At 36.0% G+C, this 23,817-nt stretch overlaps 1 protein-coding gene across 11 annotated transcripts in view; it reads left to right on the forward strand.

Moving 5' to 3' along the window:
• RALYL (RALY RNA binding protein like) overlaps nt 1–18,993 on the forward strand; it is a 682,789-nt gene extending 663,796 nt beyond the window's left edge. For all 11 annotated transcript variants that reach the window (XM_073892721.1, XM_073892724.1, XM_073892723.1 and 8 more), the window contains one exon: nt 18,005–18,993. In XM_073892721.1, coding sequence (XP_073748822.1) covers nt 18,005–18,022 — 18 coding nt within the window. In that variant the 3' untranslated portion in view covers nt 18,023–18,993. The remainder of the gene's footprint in view (nt 1–18,004) is intronic.
• Nucleotides 18,994–23,817: the final 4,824 nt, after the last annotated feature.

Consider the following 23,817-nt stretch of genomic DNA (forward strand, 5'->3'; position numbering starts at 1 on the left):
TGTTTTTCAGGATCACAGGGCTCTGGTAAAATTCAACATTATCATATGTCTAGAGGTTATCTGGCTGGTAATCTTGGAGCTATGCTACACTGTAAACATTGGAGAATCGGATTTACCCTTAATGGGATTTATCTTTATGTCAAAGGTTAAAGGAAAGATCCAGATTCACTAGACCTCCAACAAGACACTCTAAGAAAAAAGGCAAGGGGAAATTGGTCTTTGCCTTTTTTTAAATGGAGAAAAGTGTTTTCCTTACAAAGTGCCAGATGTAAGTTTAGCAATTCAGAAGGGTTATTTGGGTTTTAGATTCAGATGGGCATGCCTTTTAATAACTACAGGACCTTAGGCAAATCACTGACTCTCTGAGGCCTACTTCCACATCTGTTAAAGGAAGTTTTTGCAGGTTATTGAAAGGATTAAATAAGATCATGTTTATAAAAATCCCCGCTATAAGTATATGTGTATGGCAAACTTAATCTCTTCCCTCAAGTAACAAAATTTAAGGGAAGTGCCAGTTGTAGGAAATTTTAATAACTCTGAAAGGAAAACATTTAAATGATTTCATTATAGTGTTTATACATGTCCCTTTCAACTTTTGTTGTCTTAAAATTCCAGCACATTTTATTAGTGTACATCAAGATACTCTTTTGAGATCATCTCTGTGGAACTGAGGTATAGGAATTTGTAGGCTAACAGAACCATTTGAAATCTGAAAGAAGTTACAGTGATTTCCAATTTGGAAAAATTATTTTCATTTCTATGGGGATACTAAGAAGAAAGGAACTAGTCAAGAAATAAAAGAGGGTACATAATGATCTCATTTAGGAAGGAGAATCTGTCTATCATTTACTTAACCATACATAATCACACTTGACAAATTCTAGATTTTTGTGTTTTAATCTTTAGATCTCACTCAACCCCCATCTCCTAACCCTCACCAATGGAATCTTAGTCTCCTCACACTGATCTGCTGCACACAGAGACTAGATAATCTATGGGCAGGGATTCGCATCCAAGTGATCAAACACACATACACACACATAGGGAGTTCTATGGAGTAGATGTGTCATATTCTGGCTGCCTAAGAGGTAATTCCCATTTTTCCATTAAGGATGAGTAAGATGCTACATACTGATATCAGTAACATAGGATTCTTTTTTTTTTAAGATTTTATTTATTTATTTGACAGAGGTAGCACAAGTAGGCAGAGAGGCAGGCAGAAAGAGAGGGAGAAGCAGGCTCTCCACTGAGCAGGGAGCCTGATGCAGAACTCGATCCCAAGACTCTGATCATGATCATGACCTGAGCCAAAGGCAGCCACTTAACCGACTGAGCCACCCAGGTGCCCCAGTAACATAGGGTTCTTAAAATAACCCATGTATGTATGTGGTTTGCTCAGAAAGCCTATTTTTGTGCCGGATGATAAAACCCCACACCATAGTTCTGATGTTGTCTAGCCACACGACATTAAATTAATAAACTGTTCTAAGATGCTGAGAGGCAAACAAATATTTCTCTTCCTAAAATTATTCCAGAATTCCAAAGGGCATACAAAATTAGAAAGAGAGTCTTAGTGATGTTGAGAGTTTTATGCAACAGAAACAGTTTAACTAGATACGTGTTTTTCCATTCATGCTATTTTTATTCAGGCAACCAGCAAATACTTATTAATATTATTATGATTATTATAAGTGATTATTGTGTTCAGGCACCATTCTAAGCACTAGTATAAGTCAGTGAATAAGAAAGAAAATTCCTCTTTTAGGGGTGCCTGGGTGGCTCAGTCTGTTACGTGCCTGTCTCTGGATTTCAGCTCAGGTCATGATCTTGAGGTTGTGAGATTGAGCCCTTGTTGGGCTCTGTGCTGGTCATGGAGCCTACTTGGGATTCTCTCTCCCTCTCCCTCTGCCCCTCCCCATTCCTTTACTTGAAAGAAAGAAAGAAAAGAAAGAAAGAAAAAAGAAAGAAAGAAAGGAAAAAAGAAAGAAAGGAAAAAAGAAAGAGAAAGAAAGAAAGAAAATGCCTCTTTTGGGGGTGGAGGGCACCTCATTCACAGATGAAGCTTACATTCTAGTTAAAGATTTATATCCTAAAACATATTTTTCAATCTGCACATATTCTATAAAACTAATACAATGACTAGAGTATTAATTCATTGTTACACAGTTGTTGGCTGTTAAGCACCCCTTCATTGTTACTTAAAGTTGAACTTGCCAATTAAGAGGTCTCTTTGGAATTCACTGACGAAAATAGATATGATAGATTTTTTTAAATACAGGGCCTATTAAGGGTAAATAGGAATATAAGTACAAGGTAAATTTTGTTAACCACCACTAGTTGACCAGTGCTTTCTAAATTTCTAGCTTTAAAGGAAACAATATGTATTAAAGTATTAAAACAATATGTGAAATTTTGAAATGCTAATATTTGCACAGTATTTTTAAGAAATGAGAAAGCATAAGAGAACAAAAGAATTTTATTTATATAAGAAAATAATTCTATACGTGAACACTTTTCTTATGAATATGCTTAGCAAAGCTTATTACTGATGTTTGAAAATGTTTTCCATTTTTCAATAAGCCACTCATGAGAAAGAAATAATTCACTGATTGCCTAGTAGGTGTAGATTTGCTTCATTTGACTTTTAAAGAATCATTTTAACTAGAATTACCTCCCGTTTAGGGGGACACATAAAGATTCTACAAATTGCACTGGTTAAAAGGGCATTATAAAAAAATGGCACTGGAACCATGGTAATATCATTTAGAGTCATAAAATTTAAACGACACTTTGTCTCTATTCCCTGCCTGGTTTCTAATGCTCCCTTTGTGCACCATGGCATATTAGAGGCATATTCTGTTCAATTCTCTGGTGCCTTGTCACTCTTTCCTGTTTTACGGACAACTGTGTGTCAGTGAAGACACCAGACACTGAAGCACAAACACTTCAGGTGAGTGTTCACCACATTTGTTTAACCAGGTGAAAATTAGTGTCGTCAACCTTGCTTATTTTTTTTTTAAGATTTTATTTATTTGACAGAGAGAGACACAGCAAGAGAGGGAACGCAAGCAGGGGGAGTGGGAGAGGGAGAAGCAGGCTTCCCGCCAAGCAGGGACCCCGATGCGGGGCTCGATCCCAGAACCCTGGGATCATGACCTGAGCCTAAGGCAGCCGCTTAACAACAGAGCCACCCAGGCGCCCTTGCCTAACTATCTTTATATTCAAAGAATGCACATACAAGTAATCCCATTCATCCTATTAAATAATGAATGTTGAATTCCTGACACAATAGTGATATATTCCTTGATTTTCTGGCACTAACATTATATGAATACTAAATTTTTAAGAATTTCAGCATTTTCTTCTTCCCAGATCTGCATGTTAGTAATACTTCCTATTTTCTATGATTTTGAATCTATAAACACATTGGAACCCTTTGCTATATTTTTCTTTATTCGAAATCTAAAATGTTAAGCACAAGTAATATTCTATATGAAAATATCAAAAGCTATTTCTTAGATATATCAGTCAATTCATTCATCTAAAGTCTTAAAGTATATTCAAATTACAGGAGTTAATTTTCCAACAGTATATTTACTGGATAGATTAATAGACTTTCAGGGGAAGGGTTAGTTAGTTATAGATACTCACCTCTCATTGCCTTTTCCAGAGGTTGTTGAACTTAGTGACCTGAGCATTTTATCTGCCAAATGACTAGCAATATTTTTTTCAAGTTTCAGGTTTTTTTAACGCTCCAAATACAGTTGATCCATTACCAAGTGTGTTCTATGCATAGGACTTTACTGACTTTTTTCCCCTAGCTAGTTTTAAAGTTATTTAGTATAATGAACTTTAAAAACTCTTCAGAATAAAAATAAATGAATAGATCAAAGACTACCTTCATTTGATAAATACCAGTGCAAGAAACTTGTACTTGAGCAAGCTAAGAAAGTCATTAACAGCAGTATTTCTGATGGAACCAATGTTCTACCTACTCAAGCTACACTGAATCTAATAATCTGTGAGAAAAGAAATGGGAAAAGGTATGAAAGCACTTCATTAAATCAGAAATTGAAAGAAAGGAAAAAGTGTCACTTTTTTTTCAATTTTATGCATAGTTCAACAGACAGGATCACAGCGGAAAAGAGATTAATCGTTTAAACGGTGCTGACCTTTTACAATTTCTACCCCATATTCTAGAAGTTAATTGCTTAAATAATGCATTTCATGCAATGTATGGAAGTTTTAAGCCAGGCAGTATTCAAGTTGCAAAGGGGCAACTTCTAGTTCACCCAACCGCACTGTGCACTTTTATCACCTAAGCAGTCAGGGACTCTGTCTGACTGTTTCCCCATACATGAAAATTCTCACAGTGCAAACCAGGCCACACCATCAGCCTTACTCTACTGCAGGCTCTTCCCTTATAAACCTTCACTGTCTTTAGAATTGTTCTGAACATGGAAAATCACAAGCTCCGGGGTAGCCTGAGACGAAATGCCAAGTACAGCCCTTTGGAAAGCTGATAAGAATGCTTATCAACTGGAACCTGATAAGTATTCTGGATACCTTATGCATATTTAATATTTCCTATCTTGCCACATTTTTAGGAATACATTTTAATAACATTCAGTAACAGCTTCTAAAAGCAAACTTTGCCAGCCTGTGGTCTACTGATCTACTGGAAGTAACGTCTAGTCCTGCCATTTAAAGCTATGTGAATGAAACAAGTTGTGAAATCATTCTGGGCCTTAGTTGTCTCAAAAATGTGGAAAAATAGCTTATTTTTAAAGAGCAGAAAAGCTGAGAAAGTAGGATATAATGTGTACACACATACACATACGCATGCAGAGGGAGAGACAGAGAAGATTTTTATTTATTTCCAAGTCACAAAAATAAAAGGGGGGAAGCAATACTTTTTTTTTTCATTTTCACTACCTTCCAGGAACAATGCTGAGTTTTTTGTATACATAATTTCCTTTATTGCCTAAAATAACTTAAAGGATAGATATTTTAGAAATAACTGATTTTAGAAAGGCTGAGTAACTTCCCCAAAGTCATACTGATAATAAAAGGCAGAATCGGGGCGCCTAGGTGGCTCAGTCAGTTGAGTGTCTGCCTTCAGCTCAGGTCATGATCCTGGAGCCCTGGGATTGAGCCCTGCATTGGCCTCCCTGCTCCGTGGGGAGACTGCTTCTCCCTCTCCCTCTGTTGCTGTCCCTGCTTGTACTCTCTCTCTCTCTTTCTCAGATAAATAAAATCTTAAAAAAAAAAAAAAAGAAAGAAAGAAAAAAAAGGCAGAATCAAGATTCAACCAGGGTCTATAAGATTCCAGTGCCCTTAGATATTTTCACATATTAGTGCTTACAAATTTCATTAATTTTAATTTGTGTTGTGCCATTATGATTTTTGTTGTATCTATACACCACTGGTAATATTTTTAACTTAATTTTAAAAATTAAGTTGACTTTTTTTCTACTTAAAATAAATGTATCTTTAAAACTAAACTTTAGTTCATTCCAAAAAATGAAAAACCAGGTATCCCTTTTCATAAGTAGGAGGTATATTTAAGATAAATAGCATGAAAAGACAAAACATTTCTTTTTAAATTCAGTTCAGTACTTTCATATGACAAAAAACTGTGTTCCTGCTTCTCACAATCTCTCTGTCTCTGTTCCTCTATCTCTATCTCTATCTCTCTCTTGTTCAAAAAAAGACAGTACTAGAGAAATGTCAGAACTAGCACCAGAAGAAACTTTCTCTTTAATGCAGTCAGAAAACTGGAAGAACACTGAGAAGGGTAATTTTCTCACTCTATGAGTCAATGTTTTTAATGTGTCTTCCCACCTAACAGTACTTGGGTGCCATTAGCGGTTTTGTGCACCTCTCTGGGAACATAGAGCTCAGTCGTGCTGACCTGCACCTCACGCTTGATGAAATGATAACTCTGATGACATCCTGATTGGCTGTCACCCTCCCGCAGTCCTGTGCCTTGCACAATTTTTACCTGAAATTAGCAGAAACTCTGAATGCAAATTGACTTGTGAGATTACATTGGAAAAGTACTCTGAACTTTACTCTGAACTTTACAGAATTAGATGCCTCAGAATTGATCAAAATGAAAACGTTTTCATGTGGTGTATCCCCAGAGCCCTGAGACTCTCGGGAGGAAGGTGGCCCTCTGGGTTCCTACCCACTCGTGGCAACTGGGAAGCCCTCACCCTGCTGCCGTCTGCCACATGCTTTTAAAAACGCCAAACGATGTCCATTAAAAATCAGACATTGCCTTCTCAGATCATCTCATTTTTCATAAGGAAAGTTTATGGTATAACGAAAAGGAAACCGACATACATATTTTATACACATTTGTTTTTGTAGAATAGGTTGATTGTCCACAAAGAAGCTGCCAGGCTCTTGCCCAAATGCTCCTAGGATAGTTCGATAAATATCTTCTTTAGAGGACTGTTATTGTTACTGTTATTTTCGGCAGATGTAAGGTAAGGGTTCAATGTTCTTAGCTGATACCATAGACTATGTCCAAAGGGAATGGGAAAAAATTACCCAGAAATACTGAAATATATAAGATTAATTTTGCATAAACATTCTGTGTATAGTACAAAAGTAGTTGAGCATTAGCTGCTAAAATATAACATTATAACTATTCTATAAAAGTGATGTTGAGAGGGGCGCCTGGGTGGCTGAGTCGTTAAGCATCTGCCTTTGGCCCAGGTCATGATCTCAGGGTCCTGGGATCGAGCCCCGCATTGGGCTCCCTGCTCAGCGGGAAGCCTGCTTCTCCCTCTCCCTCTCCCCCTGCTTGTGTTCCCTCTCTCACTGTGTCTCTCTCTGTCAAATAAATAAATAAAGTCTTCAAAAAAAAAGAAATATTTAATGTCATCTGTTTTTAAAAATTGCCCTTAACCCTTACACTAAGAAAAATAATATTAATATGAATTTAAGTAGCTTGAAACCTCATAATATTCACATGAAAAGTAATAACTGTGAAACCAGGGCCAATTATTTTTAACTTTTACCCAGAATTTTAAGTGGTTTCAAAATTCAAAATACATTTTGTTTTCTGATATTTGTGACCACATTTGATCTCCATATGTACTGATGGTAAGCAAGGACATTTTTATTGAAACCATCTCTGTAAACATAAATTGAGTAACTATATCTGGAAGTAAATTAGGTTGGAAAAGTTCAGCCATTTAATTGTTTTTTTTTTTCTATATGAGGTATGGTATTTTCTTATGGCATATAAAGTGATAAAATTGATTATCTCTTTTCATATCTGAAATGGGTCAGTCAATGAGAAAACAAAAAGATACAGAAATCTAGTTACAAAATATCATTGTCCATTGTTAAATAAAAAAGTTTATTTAAAATTTATTATAGCTATATGCACATATACAAGTAAATACAAGTAAAGCAATTCTTTCTGACCCAGAAATGAATTCTCTGTGCTCTTTCACTTACCCATATTTATCTCAGTAAAATAGAGATTTCTAGAATAGTGTCATAGGTACCTGCCCTATCGGCTTCCCAGCACTCATCTACCAAAACCCCATTAGTCAAAATGCAGTTCCTGTGACCCAAACAAAGAAACAGTCAGTGGAACATTCTGCCTAAAAAACTTCAGTTGAACAATTATTTCCCCAGTACATCTCATCAACAACCCAAGTGTTTAGAGGCAGGTTTGTTGGGAGGGCATGTTGTTGCCTACCTTCAGACATGAGGCATCCATTCTGTGATGTTTATTTCAAATAAAGTATCTATTTAATGTGACCCTCAAGTAAGAACAGAATAACGTGATTCTGGGCTGGATTTATTTTACCATGCCATTAAGACCCTGGGCAAGAGACTTTCTTTCCTTGTGCCTCAGACTTCTCTTCATTAAGTTGACTGTTTGTAAAACACTACAGAAATAATTTATAGCTTCAGATGTACAATGCAGATATAAGATATGTTTATGTGCCAAGTAATACCACACTGTGCTCCCTCAGCAAAGAAAACGCCAGGTGTAGGTAAAAGAACAGAAAACCAGGCAGACACCGGGCCCTTCCTCTTTAGCACACAACAAAGTGTAGTGATCATGAGTCTTCCGTGCATTATCACAGATCTGATGAACAGATAATGTTATAGCATTCTGTTCAGGTCCATAAAGTGTGACTTACCAGAGAAATTTAATTATAAAGGAAAAACCTCTTCAAATAAAAAGTTTGATTTGGGGAAGATTTGCTCATAGAAATCTAGGAGAGAGCTCTGCTTACACTGAATTACTTTATCAATTTATTGAATTAAATGCTCCCAGCTCTTATTTATCTTGATCCATACAGAATCATATAACTGACACTGTTCCTCAATTCTATATTCTCTTATAATAAAACAAAGGAAAACACAGATAAGTGAGCTGATATCCAAAACCTATTTCAAAAAAGTAACCTACAGAGGATATGACATAATCAGTCACACATAAAATGGATAAAGTACAATTTCTAATTCTGTCTATGTTACAATTCTGGGATTTTTCATAATCATGATAGTCCTAGGTACTACAAAACTCTGAAATCTCTGCTGAATCACCCAGGATTCTATTATATCCAGCTTAATTTGAATGCTAAGAGTATTTTGATAATACTATTACTAGGGACTATTCCAAAGCTTTAGGCCTTAAGATTTCTTTTTTGAAATTAATTATATTTCTCAAATATGTTGATAAAAAAACAAGCGTTTATTAATAGAATAATAGTATAAGTATGCCATCACTTTACTATATCACTTGATCTCTCAGATTAATTTTGCTCAGTTTTAAGTTGAAGCTATTTTTTATATTCTAATACTTTGGTGTATACAGTAAATTTAATTAAATGAGAATTGTTAAATAACCATGACAGCCTTTGTCTCAGCTATTCTGAAGGATCATGAATTAACTGTACAATTTCCAAGGACTTTTTAAATTATACCTCTAAATCAATCAATTTTAAATCACATTTTTCTGTGAGACATGAAATGATTTCTAAATCCACTTCTTGTGGTGCCAAAACTAATTACTAAAGGAACTACAGAAAACAGTAAAATATGTGAAATTTCAAAGTTCATAATAATCTCAGCATTAATCAGCATTTGGCTTCTAGCGCTGGAATTAACTTACACAATTTGTTGTATTATCCTGAAATTGTCTTTATCATTTCCAGCATCGGGAGCCACTAACGGTTGTTAGACACTATATAATTAGCATGAGAAGTCAGAAATCGATGCATGATCAAACCCAAGTTATGTGCCAAATAAAATTGCTATAATTTATCAATTCAACTAGTCAAATGTGAGAAGACAATATACAGTGCCTGACATCATTGCATCCTACTACACTGAACAAATTATTCCTATAATGAATCCAAGAAACAAAATACTATTTGCCTTACTTGCATTTTATGTGCTTTTAGTTAAATGAAATGTACTCCAGAAACACAAATGTTCTTTGTGTGTAGTTGTTAAAAATTGTTACTGCACTAATGCCCTTGTTAGAGAGTTATAATTAGTTATAGGAAATGATGTTACTAACTCTGAAAAGAGTGGGTTTTTTTTAAATCACATATGGTAAGTCATGTACCAAACCAAACATCCATGGTGTTTCTAATTGTATTTTATATTAGTTAATACACTATTTTCACTTCAATATCAAAACTCATGTCTAGTAGTAAATTTCATAAACTAATCTAAAATAGGAAAAATTCAAAAGCTTGGAAGTTATTTCATAATATTGTAGGAACTCAGAGTATTTGGACTTGGTAGATAGAGTTAAATTACTTTAACATTAAGTTGTTTCTTTTACTTTTATGCTGGTTTTATAATATTGTATTATATTTTCCTTCAGTTTTAGGAGAGGAAATAAAACATGTTAACATTACTCATGCATTAACTTAAGTCTATTGTATTATAACAAATGACTGATTTTTCCAGTCTTTTCATCTTTCCATTTGGTTATGGAATAACAAAGCCCACTGATTTGAATATTTGTGACCCACTATAGTATAATAAGACCAATTTTGTCTTTTAGTCATACTTATTTCTTGAACATTGAGACACAGATGGAAAATAGGATAAAAAAAAACATGGTAATAATTGGGCAGAATAATGGGTGTGGATTATAAAACAACTGTTAGGAATTAGAAGAAAAAAAAAACAACTAAGGAGAGAGGAGGTGCTGTGGAGACAGAAAAGAAGTGAGGATGTCCCAAAGACAGCTTGCCAGTGGAGTCATGACTTGCCAAGTGTCCCTATAGTTAATCAAGAATTGACCCAACGTAAATAAGTTTGATGGTATGTAGGAGAACTGAAGCAGGAGAACACCTACCAGAATAACTACTCAAGCTAATAAGTTAAACATCCATAGTTCCAAGGATCCTGATAGAAGACAGGAGACTCCTGAGACAAAAGACTTTGCTACTCATGGCAAAAGACGTAAGAGTATCTGGATAGTTGTCCTGGTTCCCCAAACTCAAGACCCAAGTCCAAGATAGAAGGCCAGATGAAGCCCACATGCAGTGCAGTGCAGAGAGAGATCTTGAGTATAGAGAATCCAGCTTTCTAGCAAGCAGTAAGCAAGCCTGTTTTTGTCCAGACAAGATTTATTGCAGAACTATGTGGTGCATTCCAGAGATGAGTTACCTTACTTCTCAGGATTGCCAGCCAAATAAATAATTCTAAGAAGTGGCCTTGGGGAAGAAACAGAGTTTCGTGATGTTAGCACACACAGCGAGACAGGTAGGAGTGCAGGCAGCCCCACTCACAGAAGACTGCTGCTCAACAGGGAAGTGAAGTAGTTCTCCAAGAGTGCGATGCCCAGATCAGCATCACTCAGAAACTTATCAGAAATGCAGCTTCCTGGGCCTCATTCCAGACCTAGTTGTCTTAGTGCATTTGGACGGCTATAACAAAATACTACAGGTTGGACAACTTATAAACAAGAAACGTTTATTTCTCAGAGTTCCGGCAGCTGGAAAGTCCAAAGTCATGGCAGCATCAGGTGTCTTCTGAGAGCCCATTTCCTAGGTTATAGATAGCAATCTTTCCCTGTGTCCTCATATGGTGGAAGAAGCGAGGGAGCTCTCTGGGACCCCTTCTATAAAGACACTAATCCCATTTATGAGGGCTCTGACCTCATGACCTAATTACCTTCCAAAAACACTTACCTCCTAATACTATCACACTGGGGGTTAGGATTTCAACATATGAACTTTGAGGAGACACAAACATTCAGACCATAGCATTAGTGAATCAGAAATTTTGTAATCTGATTTACTATGCCCACTCAGTAATTCTAAGGCCTATTAAAGTTTGAGAACCAAACATATAATGCAAAGAATTCTTGATCACAGTCAAGATTCTGGGTCTAGTTAGGGCTTCCACCAACTACCTGGGCATGTCTTTCAAATTATCTGGGCCTTAGTATCTTCACCTATTATAACAGGAGAGGTTTAGATAATTTCTGATTGCATATTGCTCAAATTCAGTGAAGTTCTATATTTCTTGACATGTAGCTTTATAAATATTGCCCTTATTAAAGACCTTGAAATGTACATGGCAAGTACTGGGAAGCCATGAGAGACAGCCAGCGAGGCAGATCCCCAAGGATTCATAGCCTCATAGGCTCGCTGAACTTACTTGTCAGCATGCTGGGAGTAGAACAGTACCCCAGACAAATGCGAAGTAACATCTGGTATATCAGAAGATCTGTTTATGAATTTATAGTGGGACCTGTCCCTGAAAGGAAGTCCAGTCTTGTGCCCTCTGGCCTGGGCATTCTCTTCCAAAAGACAAACTGGTAAGGACTGTAATCAGAAGTTTTGCCTGTGGATCATTTAAATCTTGATTTTAGTTGATTGAATGTTCTGAGATTGCCTGATGTGAATACCTTAACTCTAAAATCAAGACTTAAATGATCAGGGTAGAGAATATGCAGTGTCACTTAAGAAATGCAGAAAGTTTCTAGATTTTAGAGTTACTTCCAAGCTTCTGATGGGTTACTACACATTTATCTTTGCCTGTGTTTCTTGTATCCCCCCAGCCCCTGCATCCAAAATGGCCATCAACTGAGGAACGAAGACTATTAAGCCCCTAAAAACTATATAATGGAGCAGTTGCCTCCACTTGTAGCCATCTCAGCGAGTTAGTAGCCATCTCTGTTTTCATGCCATTTATGGTTTTTATGATATGATTCTTTTAGCCTAAAAGTATAATGCAATTTTGGTCCCAAGAGCTTATTAATAGAAAGCAAGTTTAATTTATAAGGAAGAGTAGTAGCCAGGAATCTGTTTGTGGTATTTAGAAATTTGAATTGAATTGTGTCTCATTTGTAATAAAGGATTTGTAAAAGCCAAATATATTCACATTGTCTATAAAAAGCGAATGGCTTACAATGTCTATAAAAGCGAACTGTTACTCAATAAACATAATTAGTGGTGGCAACAAATATAGATAATTCCTGCTTTGTAAGACTCCACTTTTCTGTAAAATGCTGTATAACTCAGGTCATGATCCCAGAGTCCTGGGATCGAGTCCCACATTGGGCTCCCTGCTCCGCAGGAAGCCTGGTTCTCCCTCTCCCACTCCCCGTGCTTGTGTTCCCTCCCTCGCTGTGTCTCTCTCTGTCAAATAAATAAATAAAATCTTTAAAAAAAAAAAAAGTCAGAAGATTGGGGCACCTGGGTGGCTCAGTTGGTTAAGCATCTGCCTTAGGCTCCGGTCATGATCCCGGAGTCCCGAGAGGGAGCCCTGCAGCGGGCTCCCTGCTCAGCAGGGAGTCTGCTTCTCCCTCTCCCTCTGCTCCTCCCCCACTCATGCTCGCTCTCTCTTGCTCGTTCACTCTCTCTCTCAAACAAATACATAAAATCTTTAAAAAATGGTCAAAGACTTCTTTAAAACTATGATTTTTTTGTAGAGCTGTTAATAAAGTATATTTATTCCACCTATTGCTGTACCGATAAAAACATGTGCAACATCACTAATTATCAGGGAAATGCAAGTAAGAACCACAATGAGATATCACCTCACACGTGTTAGAATAGCTATTATCAAAAAGAAAAAGAACAAGTGTTGGAGAGGATGTGGAGAAAGGGAACCTTTGTGCACTGTTGGTAGGAACATAAATTGGTGCAGCCGTGTGGAAAACAACATGGAGGTTCCTATAAAGTAGAATTACCATGTGATCCAGCTATGCCACTTCTAGGTGTTTATCTGAAGAAAATGAAAACACTAATTCAAAAAGATATAGGCACCCCTATATTCATTGCAGCATTATTTACAATAGCTGAGAATGGAAACAACCTAAGTGACCATGGATGGATGAATGGATAAAGAAGTTATGGTCTATGTATTATATATATACACACAATACTATTCAGCCATAAAAGCGAAGGAAATCTTGCCATGTGCAACAACATGAGTGGACCGTGAAGGTATTATGCTAAGTGAAATAAGACAGAGAAAACCAAATGCCATGCATGGGATCTCACTTATATTTGGAATCTAAAAAACAAAAAAGAAACAAAACAAAACTCATAGATACAGAGAATGGATTGGTGCTTATAGAGGGGGGAAGAGGGTCTGGGGGCAAAAGGGCTGAAGGGGGTCAATTGTATGGTGACAGATGGTAACTAGATTAATTGTGGTGATCACTGTGTAGTATATACAAAGACTGAATTATTATGCTGTACACCTGAAATTAATATAATGTTATATACCCATCTTACATCAGTAAGTACATATATTAATTCATAAGGTTTAAAATTACATGTGCTTTCTCTTAGATTAATACTATCCTCTTTTTCTTTGTCAAGTAGAAGTAAATTGCTTGGTTCAGTACAATCCAGGCCCATCTGAGTGGTGTTTTTTGTTGTTTTTCAAAAATGGGAGAGATTGAGAGTTGGAAAAGCATTCATCATCAGGATAATTTGTTTTAAAAGCATCCAGGCTTCCATATAGCCACCAGATAAATTACCCACTATTCAAGAGAAGGAAAGCACAATTAGTTTCACATTATAGTAAACCAATCAGCTCCTTAAATGGCTGTCATTCTAGAGAAAAAGGCAACAAGAATGTCATAGTTGTCCCCTTTCTCCCATGCCTTTAGAAGCAAAAGCAATACTTTTCTCAGACTAGAAGATCTGTGGAAAGCATAGTGAATATATTTTGCCATTGCTTTTAGATAAGGAGAATTATATTCATTACTTGTATCCATATGGTTAATAACACCTACTTCACAATGCGAAGTAATGAAGCTTTTGTTTTGTACTAGGGACAGGCAAATGCTTTGAAGCCTTATGGCAAGGAAGTAAGACTTCAATAAATTATTTTCAAACCTCCTTTTCTTCTTCCCAGGATAATTATTTTTATGTAATCATTTACAATCAAGGAGCGAAGGAAGGGGTAAAGAGAAATCACACCAGGGGTAATGGAATATGCACGAAAAATCTGCAGGCTGTTTTTCTCTTCTTAAAAAGAATACTTGCTAAACAACCATTCATTACCTCTTTTGAGGCAAGCAGGATGGTATAAGAATATACTAAATTAATGTCATCTGCCATGACTTAACCTGAAGAAACACAATAATTAGTAAACTTCACGTACGCAGCTGCTGCAGCAGTTTAAGCATGTTCCCTCTGTAATAAGAGCGATGGATGAAGGCCTCGCAGGAAAGAGGGTGACTGCAATCATATAGAGAGCTTTAGTTCCTCCCTGCACACAAGTGTTATCAGTTCAAACCCAAACCTACTATGCCTTATGTTCACATGTCAGCATCATTCTAGAGGTTAAATTTGGTTGTATTTATTAAGGTTTTCATTTTCATATTGGTAATGGATCCTTTTTGGTACCTGCATACAGGGAATGTATAAAACTTCCTTTATACCACACAACACAGGGCAGGCCTGCTTTGAACCATGAGTCCAAAACTTTGCGCTCTAAAGACTAATTGTACATGAACACTTCTTGCAAGAAGAACACATTTGAATAACACTGTCATTTTTAGAAATACATGTATGTGTGACCAGTAAGCATATGGTACAGACTGGGTGAGGAAGAAGAGCGGGAGGAGGAAAGGAAAGAGGGAGTGGGGGAGAGAAGCAAAAGTGAGAGAGAGAAAGAGAGAATATCACAGTATCAAAATGTACTTAGGCCTTAAGGTTTCTTTCCTAAGGATATAAGTTTGAAATGCTTTTGACTGAAAAATAGAATACTTAGGGTATTTATTTTGTTTATTTCTAGTTGTTTGGTAAAAGTTTCAAAATCAAAATTATTAGGTATTTATTATTAAGATTAAATATATGAGCTTACAAAGTACCAAGAGCCCTCTGAAAAATGGTTGCCCCAGATTGCTTGATTAAATAGCATTCAAACATTGTAAATGGCATTTGTGAATTTAATATATTTTATGTTGTATTTTTAAGTAATTCATTTGTCTAGTTCAACAAAATCTTTCTGAGAATGAAATAATTCTTAAAATCTAATGAATTCAATATATCAACATGGTCTAAGGTTTTCTTAGACTTTCCAATATCATGCACAAACATAAGATTTGGTCATAAGATTTCAAATCATAAAACTGAAATCCTGTGTCTCAATCTACTTTTTAATGGCATTTTCTAAACTGAAATCACAGGACTGTCAGACTAATAGGCTAAATTCTTTCATGTAACAGATATTTACAATAACAAATGTTCAAATACTTTTTCTTAACACAAAAATATTAGTAGTATGATTTCTAGTCCTGCAAATACTTTACATTTAATTCTATATCTTCCTAGAATTAAGATATGTACTCACTTAAGGAAGAAGACATCCCAGTTAACTGGGATGTTATACATGTTATACAATATACATTACTCAGATGTATATGTTTTTGAGTGTGACAAATGCATATCCATGAAGGAAGAAAAAGTACCATTCTAGATCACTGATACCTTTCAACCAGGGATCTTGGCCAGGTGACATCTGGAGCTACAGACATCCAGAGTGATTCTCACCACCCCAACTGCCATACTCAGCCTTTTTCATAATCTCTATTTCATGGGCTTCAAAACTCTAATAAATGGTCATGTTACATAATCATCCGGCTATTCACAGGAGTCAGCAACTGTTGAGAAAAGCAGCCTGTGCATCCACGCGGTCTTTCAACACCCACTTAGTCACATAAGAACAGGCCTTGGGCCTGCAATACTTCCTTACCAAGAAACAAAGAGCTCACAAAGCCTGTCAGTTTCATCACCTATATGGAAATACCTTTCCGAGTTCAGACTAGAGGAGTGTCTCCTTGTTCCGCTTAAATGTGTATGTCAATGATTGTCAGACACACCTTTCAGTATGTCAGCCTCCATGGGGCCGAGTTCAGGGTTCTACTACTGCAGCAAGAGAGGGTTATGCATAGGCCAATTGCCCTGCATCTGCTGCCTCGGGGACTCACTAGCCATGAGGGACCAAGGCACACAACTGGAGCTGTAAAGCACTGTTTTCATCCAATGCTGACTGTGCTTTGTTTTCCTTGACAACTCTAATACCAAAATACAATGGACAAAAACATTTGGAGACCTTTCCTGGGATTGATAACCGGTGGTAGATGGTACTTGCTCCCCCCAAGACCGTAACTGATGCACGATGTTTTTCTCAACAGCAGTTCTCATCCAAATGGATACCTCGATTTGCCTGTCTTTGATTCTTAAAACATATACACAGATTTTCCATCTAACTGAAAAAACTTTGAAGTTGATGAGATAATAGGTGTAATTATATTTTCTATCTAAATATAAACCTTGTGCTTGATAGCATCCTAAGATAAATACATGCTTTTTCCCACTACTGAAATCTTGTGTTATTTTATCCTCATATCATATTCAATTTTTTTTTTAAGATTTTATTTCTTTATTTTGACAGAGAGAGAGAGCGAGAGAGGGAACAAAAGCAGGGGGAGTGGGAGAGGGAGAAGCAGGCTTCCCACGGAGCAGGGAGCCCGATGTAGGGCTCACTCGCAGGACCCCGGGATCATGACTCGAGCGGAAGGCAGACACTTAATGACTGAGCCACCCAGGGGCCCCTCATATTCAATTTCTTAATTCAATGATTCTACCAATTGAATTTTGGCTCTTGTATGGTGTTTCTGGCTTGTGGTTGCATCATGAGTCTTTCACTGCCCTTCTTGCATCTAGCTTTTTCTTTTTAAGATTTTAATTATTTATTTTAGAAAGAGAGAGCACATGCATGCACGCAGGAGGGGGGGACAGAGAAAGCAGACTCCCCCCCCCGAAGCAGGGAGCCCAACGTGGGGCTCAATCCCAGGACCCTGAGATCATGACGTGAGTCAAAAACAGCTGCTTACCCAACTGAGCCACCCAGGTGCCCCACATCTAGCTTTCTTCTTTTACAACCAAGGTTATGTAACTCAGACCAGAGATCTGTATTGCTTTTTCTCCTATCCCAGGTGCATAAGGCTTAGGACTGCACTGTTCAAAGCCTCTTTTTTTTTTATTGTTTTGTTAATCACCATAAATTACATCATTAGTTTTGATGTAGTGTTCCATGATTCATTGTTTGCGTATAACACCCAGTGCTCCAAAGTCTCTTACAGGGGAAAAGTATCCCATGGTCACTCTTCTGAGGAGCCACAAAAATTCAAAAGCAACCCAAATCTCTTTCCCTAGCCTAGAACTTCAAGTGTTTCCCCTCTGACTTGGTCAAGAACTCTGGTTGAAAGATAATTGCTGATCTCAGGCAAGAAGTGGACTAGATTTTTAAAAATTATAGCATGCCGTAAGTGTAAATAATTTTAGCATTGTCTACAACAAAGGATCTAAGAACCTAAAGTTCTCAAAAGTATTTTTCCTAAAGATCTAGTTCTTCTTTAATCATCTCCTGATTCAGCCTGAAAATCTAACTTAAATCCAACTTACATATATGCATGCTATCAACAATGAAACCTAAATCTCAATATTTAAAATTTTTTTTCTTTTCTCAGTTTCTACAGATAAAGTGATCTGAAGTAATGAATGATGCCACAAAAGCAGAAAAGAGAAACTGTGACAACACCCAGAAATGTGAAAGGAGGTTTCTTACTGGATAGCAGCATCTTTGGTTCAATTTATTAAAAAAAAATACCCAAATAAATAAAATGGACAGTATTGTTCAATTTTAGAAATTCCATTTCTTCTATGTTCTAAGCTATATAATTGTCAGGTTTTATGGTTTAGATTGTAAATGTGTTTTCCCCTTTGTTAATTATGTTGTGTTTTTTTAAGTCTTAAAAGTCTTAAAATGTGAAGGACATTTATGAACGGTAAGGGAGACACTGTATACAAATGTATATTTGTAAAAGCTATTTTTATGATTAGCATGTTTTACTGGTGATCATATATAAAGTCAGGTGATATTGCAATTCTATGTTTAAAGCTTATTTCCAACAATGTCATGTAAGAAAAGATACATCGTAAGCTAGTTTTTATAATTTATTTTTAATTTATAGTTTAAAGTACTTCAGATCATAATGATAAAATACTTGAAAATGTTATATTTCTGCCCTCCATAAGCACCATTTTTATTAATAAAGAATGCAAATATTTCAGATGTGATTCCATAGCTAAAGGACTCTGTTGCTTTGACCTGTGATTAAAGTGAGCATTCTCTACTCAACTGAAACAATCCAATTATTACCCAATACTTCAGTCTGGGTAGGAGATCCCACAGACAGGTTTTAGTGCCAATACAGGTGAAAACTATATTGGCAAGGAAAAGATTGTCTTGTCTTTGGTTCCAAAAGTTTAAATAGTGCGTATATCACTTCATTTCATCTCCTATTACTAGGAACACTCCATTCCCAAGCATTGCAAGTGTTTTCCAGATGCTCTTTGCTGTTGTCTTGTGCTGTGGAAATGGAAGAAACCATCTTCACAGACTGTAGGAGAACTCAGCATATAATTTCTTAATAAATACTGTTTCTTTTAAAACAAAGTTGGTGTGTATCTTTCCTTTGAGGGTGCACTGAGTTTTAATATTCAGTTTGACTCTTTATGTCCTTGTAATGCCATAAAATTAGTGTGATAATGAAAGTAGCATAACTTTACTAAAATGTACATTATATGTTTTATATGCCCACACTTCATGGAGTGACCTGTATTCTGGAACACATTAATTCGCTATGTAACACAAAGCAAGACGGCCCTCAATTCTTGACAGAAGTCACATTCTGGTATACACTTCTAAAAGGCGTATTTTTTTCATTCAAATGTAGAATTTTAAGGAAATATTTCAGGACAGAAAGCAAAACTACCTCGACAGAGGCATTTTTGCTCTGTCAGACAAGTCTGCTGCTAATGGCTACAAGCCCCTCATTAAGAGCAGAGAGACACATGTAATGTCATCAAGAACACTTAGTGGAATTAAGGCCTCCTTTTTTCAAAGAAACTAAAGAGAATCTAAAATCACCTTGGTATGTTTTCTTATTTTTCTGTTTTAATTTCTTTATGGCAATTCATCCTCTTTCTTTATGTGTATCAAATAAAAGCTAATGAAAAATTATACAATTCCACCCAGCAAAGGTTACCTAAAACTAAAATTGTGAAAGCAAAAAATAAAAATTTGTACACTAGGACCTAGGGGCTGGATCAGGAATGTACTTGCCTTTCGAAGAAATGTGAAAATCACAATGTGGGATACTATTTTTCATGGCCATGATGAGTTATTGGAGAATTTGCAACTGCTGCGATTGAATTGTGAAGCTGAAAAGAACCTGTATACGGTTCTACAGGGGAATAAAATCAGCAGAGTGATTTCTTGGTTTGCTGCCAAGTAAATACATTTGCCTGGGATAGTCTGATGCTCCAGAAAGAAAATGTTACAGGTACAGTGTATTAGGAAAATGCACATGTGGATATTTTTCCCAACCTTCCATTTATCTGTCCTTAATATTCAATAAACAATGTAGAATTTATAGCAGACATTATCATAAATTAAGAGTATCATACTTTCCCAGATGTTCATTAACTATTCTCAAAGTAAAATGAATAATTAAAATGTATAATTCTTTGTTATTGGACTTAAGTTTCTCCACATAGGCCTGGCAGTATGAAATCATGCATCTTTCCCTTAACTCATTACCCGATCCTGGCTTCAGATTTTATTTTAATGACAAAGATGGAATAAAATATATACCAGATCAGCAAACTATAGATTATATGGGATTATAATCCCTATGGATTTAGTGTAATAATTTAAAAGGGAACTTTTAAGAGATGACAAAGTTAGTGTAGACTTCTAACTCCAAATAACATCAGTTCCATTAAAAAGGAAATGCCAAGGGAAAGAAAAGAGTTATTACTCACTGAATTCAGCTCAATAAAAGTGTGGGAAAATAGGCCCACTGCTTGTGAAGTTAGATCAACTAGTCACTGGTGACAATGTGAAAGGGAAAGTACACATTTTGCTTCCATCTTTTAAACAAAAATTCAAAGCAGAAACGCATGACAAAATAAATTGACATAGAAATGAAGCAGGAGATAAATAAGAAGGAAACTATTGTATATGGGTTAAAGTGCAGAGAACAGAAATTACAAATGCAAATACCCATAGAGGCCTGATAAATATAAATGAAAGAAATAGTCGTGAAGCCGCTTAGTAGACATTAAATACAACCGTGCCGATGAGGATAGGCCCTCTCCCAGTTCCAACTGGCTGCCTGATCCAGAAATGTGGCCAATCCAAAAGATTGGCCAGGTATCCTGATTTTTCAAGAGAAGGTAGACATTGAGAATTTTAAATGAAATAGAATTTTAAATAGAATTTTAATTCTATATTTGTTTTGTTTTATTTTAATATGAATCTGAAAGTGAAGGAAACCATATCTGTGATTTATATCCAGGATTTAGTAGTTGTATAAGTTAAAAAAAATAAACTCGCAATAATAAAAAACAACAAATTCAGGATTACGTATGGTGAGAAAAAGAAGGGAGAATAGAATGGAAGTATTGAATAACATGTACTATTAAATCTATTAGGAAATCTATTTGGATCAAATATTTGGAATCAAACATATCAAATGTTAAGGTGTGATAAAAGTCAGTTCTAAATTACACTGGTGCTCATTATATTTTTTCTATGTTGTGTTTGGAGGCTTCTAATATTTGCAGAGGAGGAATTTATAAGTGAATTTTCTATTTGTTATTGAAAAGGCTTCCTATCAGCCCTTGAGATATTTAGAGTCACTCTAGGAATCTAATTATGATTCATGCAAGAATTTGGGGTACCTGAGCATGCCAAATAGTCCCCATGTTTATCTGGTTGCATCTGTAAGAATAAAGACTACACCTTCTCTACTTTTATATCCTGCACATATGTTACCTTGTACATAACAGGTTATTTCTCCATAAATGTTTGGAGAATTAAAAGAAACAGGGTGTGTTCTAGGTTTTTAACCTTATTATAAAAAGTTTCAAAGCTATAATTTGCTAAGCAACTACTATGTGCCGAGCTAACAGCTTTCTATGCATTATCACTGATGCACACAGGAAAACTGCAGAATAGGTACTGTTAGCTCCAGTTTCCAAGTAAAGAGCAGATCACTTATTCATTCAACCATTTTTTATAAAGTACCAACTCCATGCCAAGCATTGTTACTGGCAATTTGGGATCCCGCTATAAATAATAAAGACTAAAATTCCTGTCTTTGAAAAGCTGATACTCGGGCGCCTGGGTGGTTCAGATGGTTAAGCGTCTGCCTTTGGCTCAAGTCATGATCCCAGGGTCCTGGGATCGAGTCCCGCATTGGGCTTCCTGCTCAGCAGAGAGCCTGCTTCTCCCTCTGCCTCTCTCTCTCTCTGTCTCTTATGAATAAATAAATAAAATCTTCAAAAAAAAAAAGAAAAGCTAATACTTTTCTAGGGGATGACACAAAATAAGACCATTAACAAGCAAATGTAAAGTATTGCAGAAGATGATGAACACAGAGGAAAAAGCAAAGCAGGGAAGCAAAGAGGGAGGTGAGGTTTTACATGGGTATTTTAAATAGGCTGATCAGGGAAGATTCCTTGGTAATATGACCTTTAGGCAAAGAAGTGGAGTAGGTAAGGGGGTGAGCCATGTGGCCATTTATGGGAAAAGTGTCCTGAGCAGGGGGGACAGCAAGTAAATCCCCTGAGGTGGGAATGTACTTGGTGTGTTCAGGAGCAACAAGGAGGGCCGTGTAGCTGGATTGGAATAAATTAGGAAAAGAAAAATGAAGCCACAGAAAAGCCGAGATTTCAGATCACAGAGCCTTAGAGGTGATTCAGAGTTCACTGGTTTTACACTGCGTTAGATGGGAAAACATCAGAAGATTGTGACCACAGGAATGATAGGATCTAACTCAAAGATTAAAAGAATAATTTGGGCTGTTAAGTCCTGAATAGACTATAAAGAAGAAGAGAATCCAAAAATCCCTGCATTCTAGGTTGAGAAACAACTATGTGAGTTTGGTCTGAGACTAGACTGAGAGAAAACTGCTCATTCACTCATCAAATATTTGTTGAGCCCTTACTGTATTCCACATGTGTATTTGGCAATGGGCATGCAGTAGTGAACACAGACACATTTTCTTTTCTCAAGGCCCTTAGTCTACTAAACAATGTTAGGAAATAGTTGAATAAAGATGGTAAGAATAAAATAGTTTAAAAAGATATTGCAAATTAAAAAGAACACCCCCTGCCTAAGTCCTTTTCCTTACATTTTATGAAACGACTATGACTCGCATATAAAAACTTGACCAAAAAAATAACACCCAAAAGCTAAATACATATAACTCATTAATACCGATGTAAAAATCTGAAATAAATCAAAATACTAGCTAAAGCTTTCAACAAAATATAAAATATCCCCCATGACCAAGTAGGGCTTTATGACAAAAATTTACATACACACATGTACACACTTGTGCATGTACACACATGCAAATACACACATACAAATATGCATCTTAAAACAACATTCTACTTCATACTGAAAATATATTACAATTGAACTTGCATTTAAAATAAGAATACTATTTAAATTAATATTTCTAATTCATTCTGTAAGAGAGAGCTAGGACAAAAAAGAAACAGTAATGAATAGTGTGACCGTTAGAAAGGATGAGAACGTTTTTTTGTGTGGATAGAATGTGATTATCAACCTCCATGGCCCAAGAAAATAGGAAGAAACCCCACCAGGCTTAATTATGAGTTTTAAAAAAATTTAAATATCCAACAAAAGTAAAATCTTACATAGCTTTGTAATTCACAAATAATAACTGTGGAAATATAATGAAAAACTTCCATTTTATAATGTTAAAATACTTGGGAATAAAATTGATAAGAAATGTAGAAAGCTACATAGCACACACCACAAAATTTTATTCATAAAATAAAAGGTATGAATATATGAATAGATATAAGATGTTCCTAGATGGTAAGTTTGAAGTTATAAATAAACCAATTCATTATACATTAATTCAATATACATTTTTCCCTAAGCCTCAAAGATCTCATCCACTTCTTTGGCTTTTAAGGACATTTTATATGCTAATGAGTCCCAAGAGTATACTTACAGTCCTGACCTCTCTTTTTATACAGCCAACTTCTCATTGGACATTTTCACTTGGATGTCTCATGAATCAAAACTTAACTCTTGTTTTTCCACCTAAAATGGATCCTACTTCTAGAGTACCATCTCTGTAAGTGGCATGTCTGTCTACTCATTTATGTAACCAAGAAACCGAGGAATCATCTTAGATTTCTTCTCGTTCACCTCCCATCTGCTGTCTACCAC

Source organism: Callorhinus ursinus, unplaced genomic scaffold (assembly GCF_003265705.2).
Source record: "Callorhinus ursinus isolate GAN/ISIS: 27379988/994484 unplaced genomic scaffold, GSC_fseal_2.0 scaffold5, whole genome shotgun sequence".
Taxonomy (NCBI): Eukaryota; Metazoa; Chordata; class Mammalia; order Carnivora; family Otariidae; genus Callorhinus; species Callorhinus ursinus.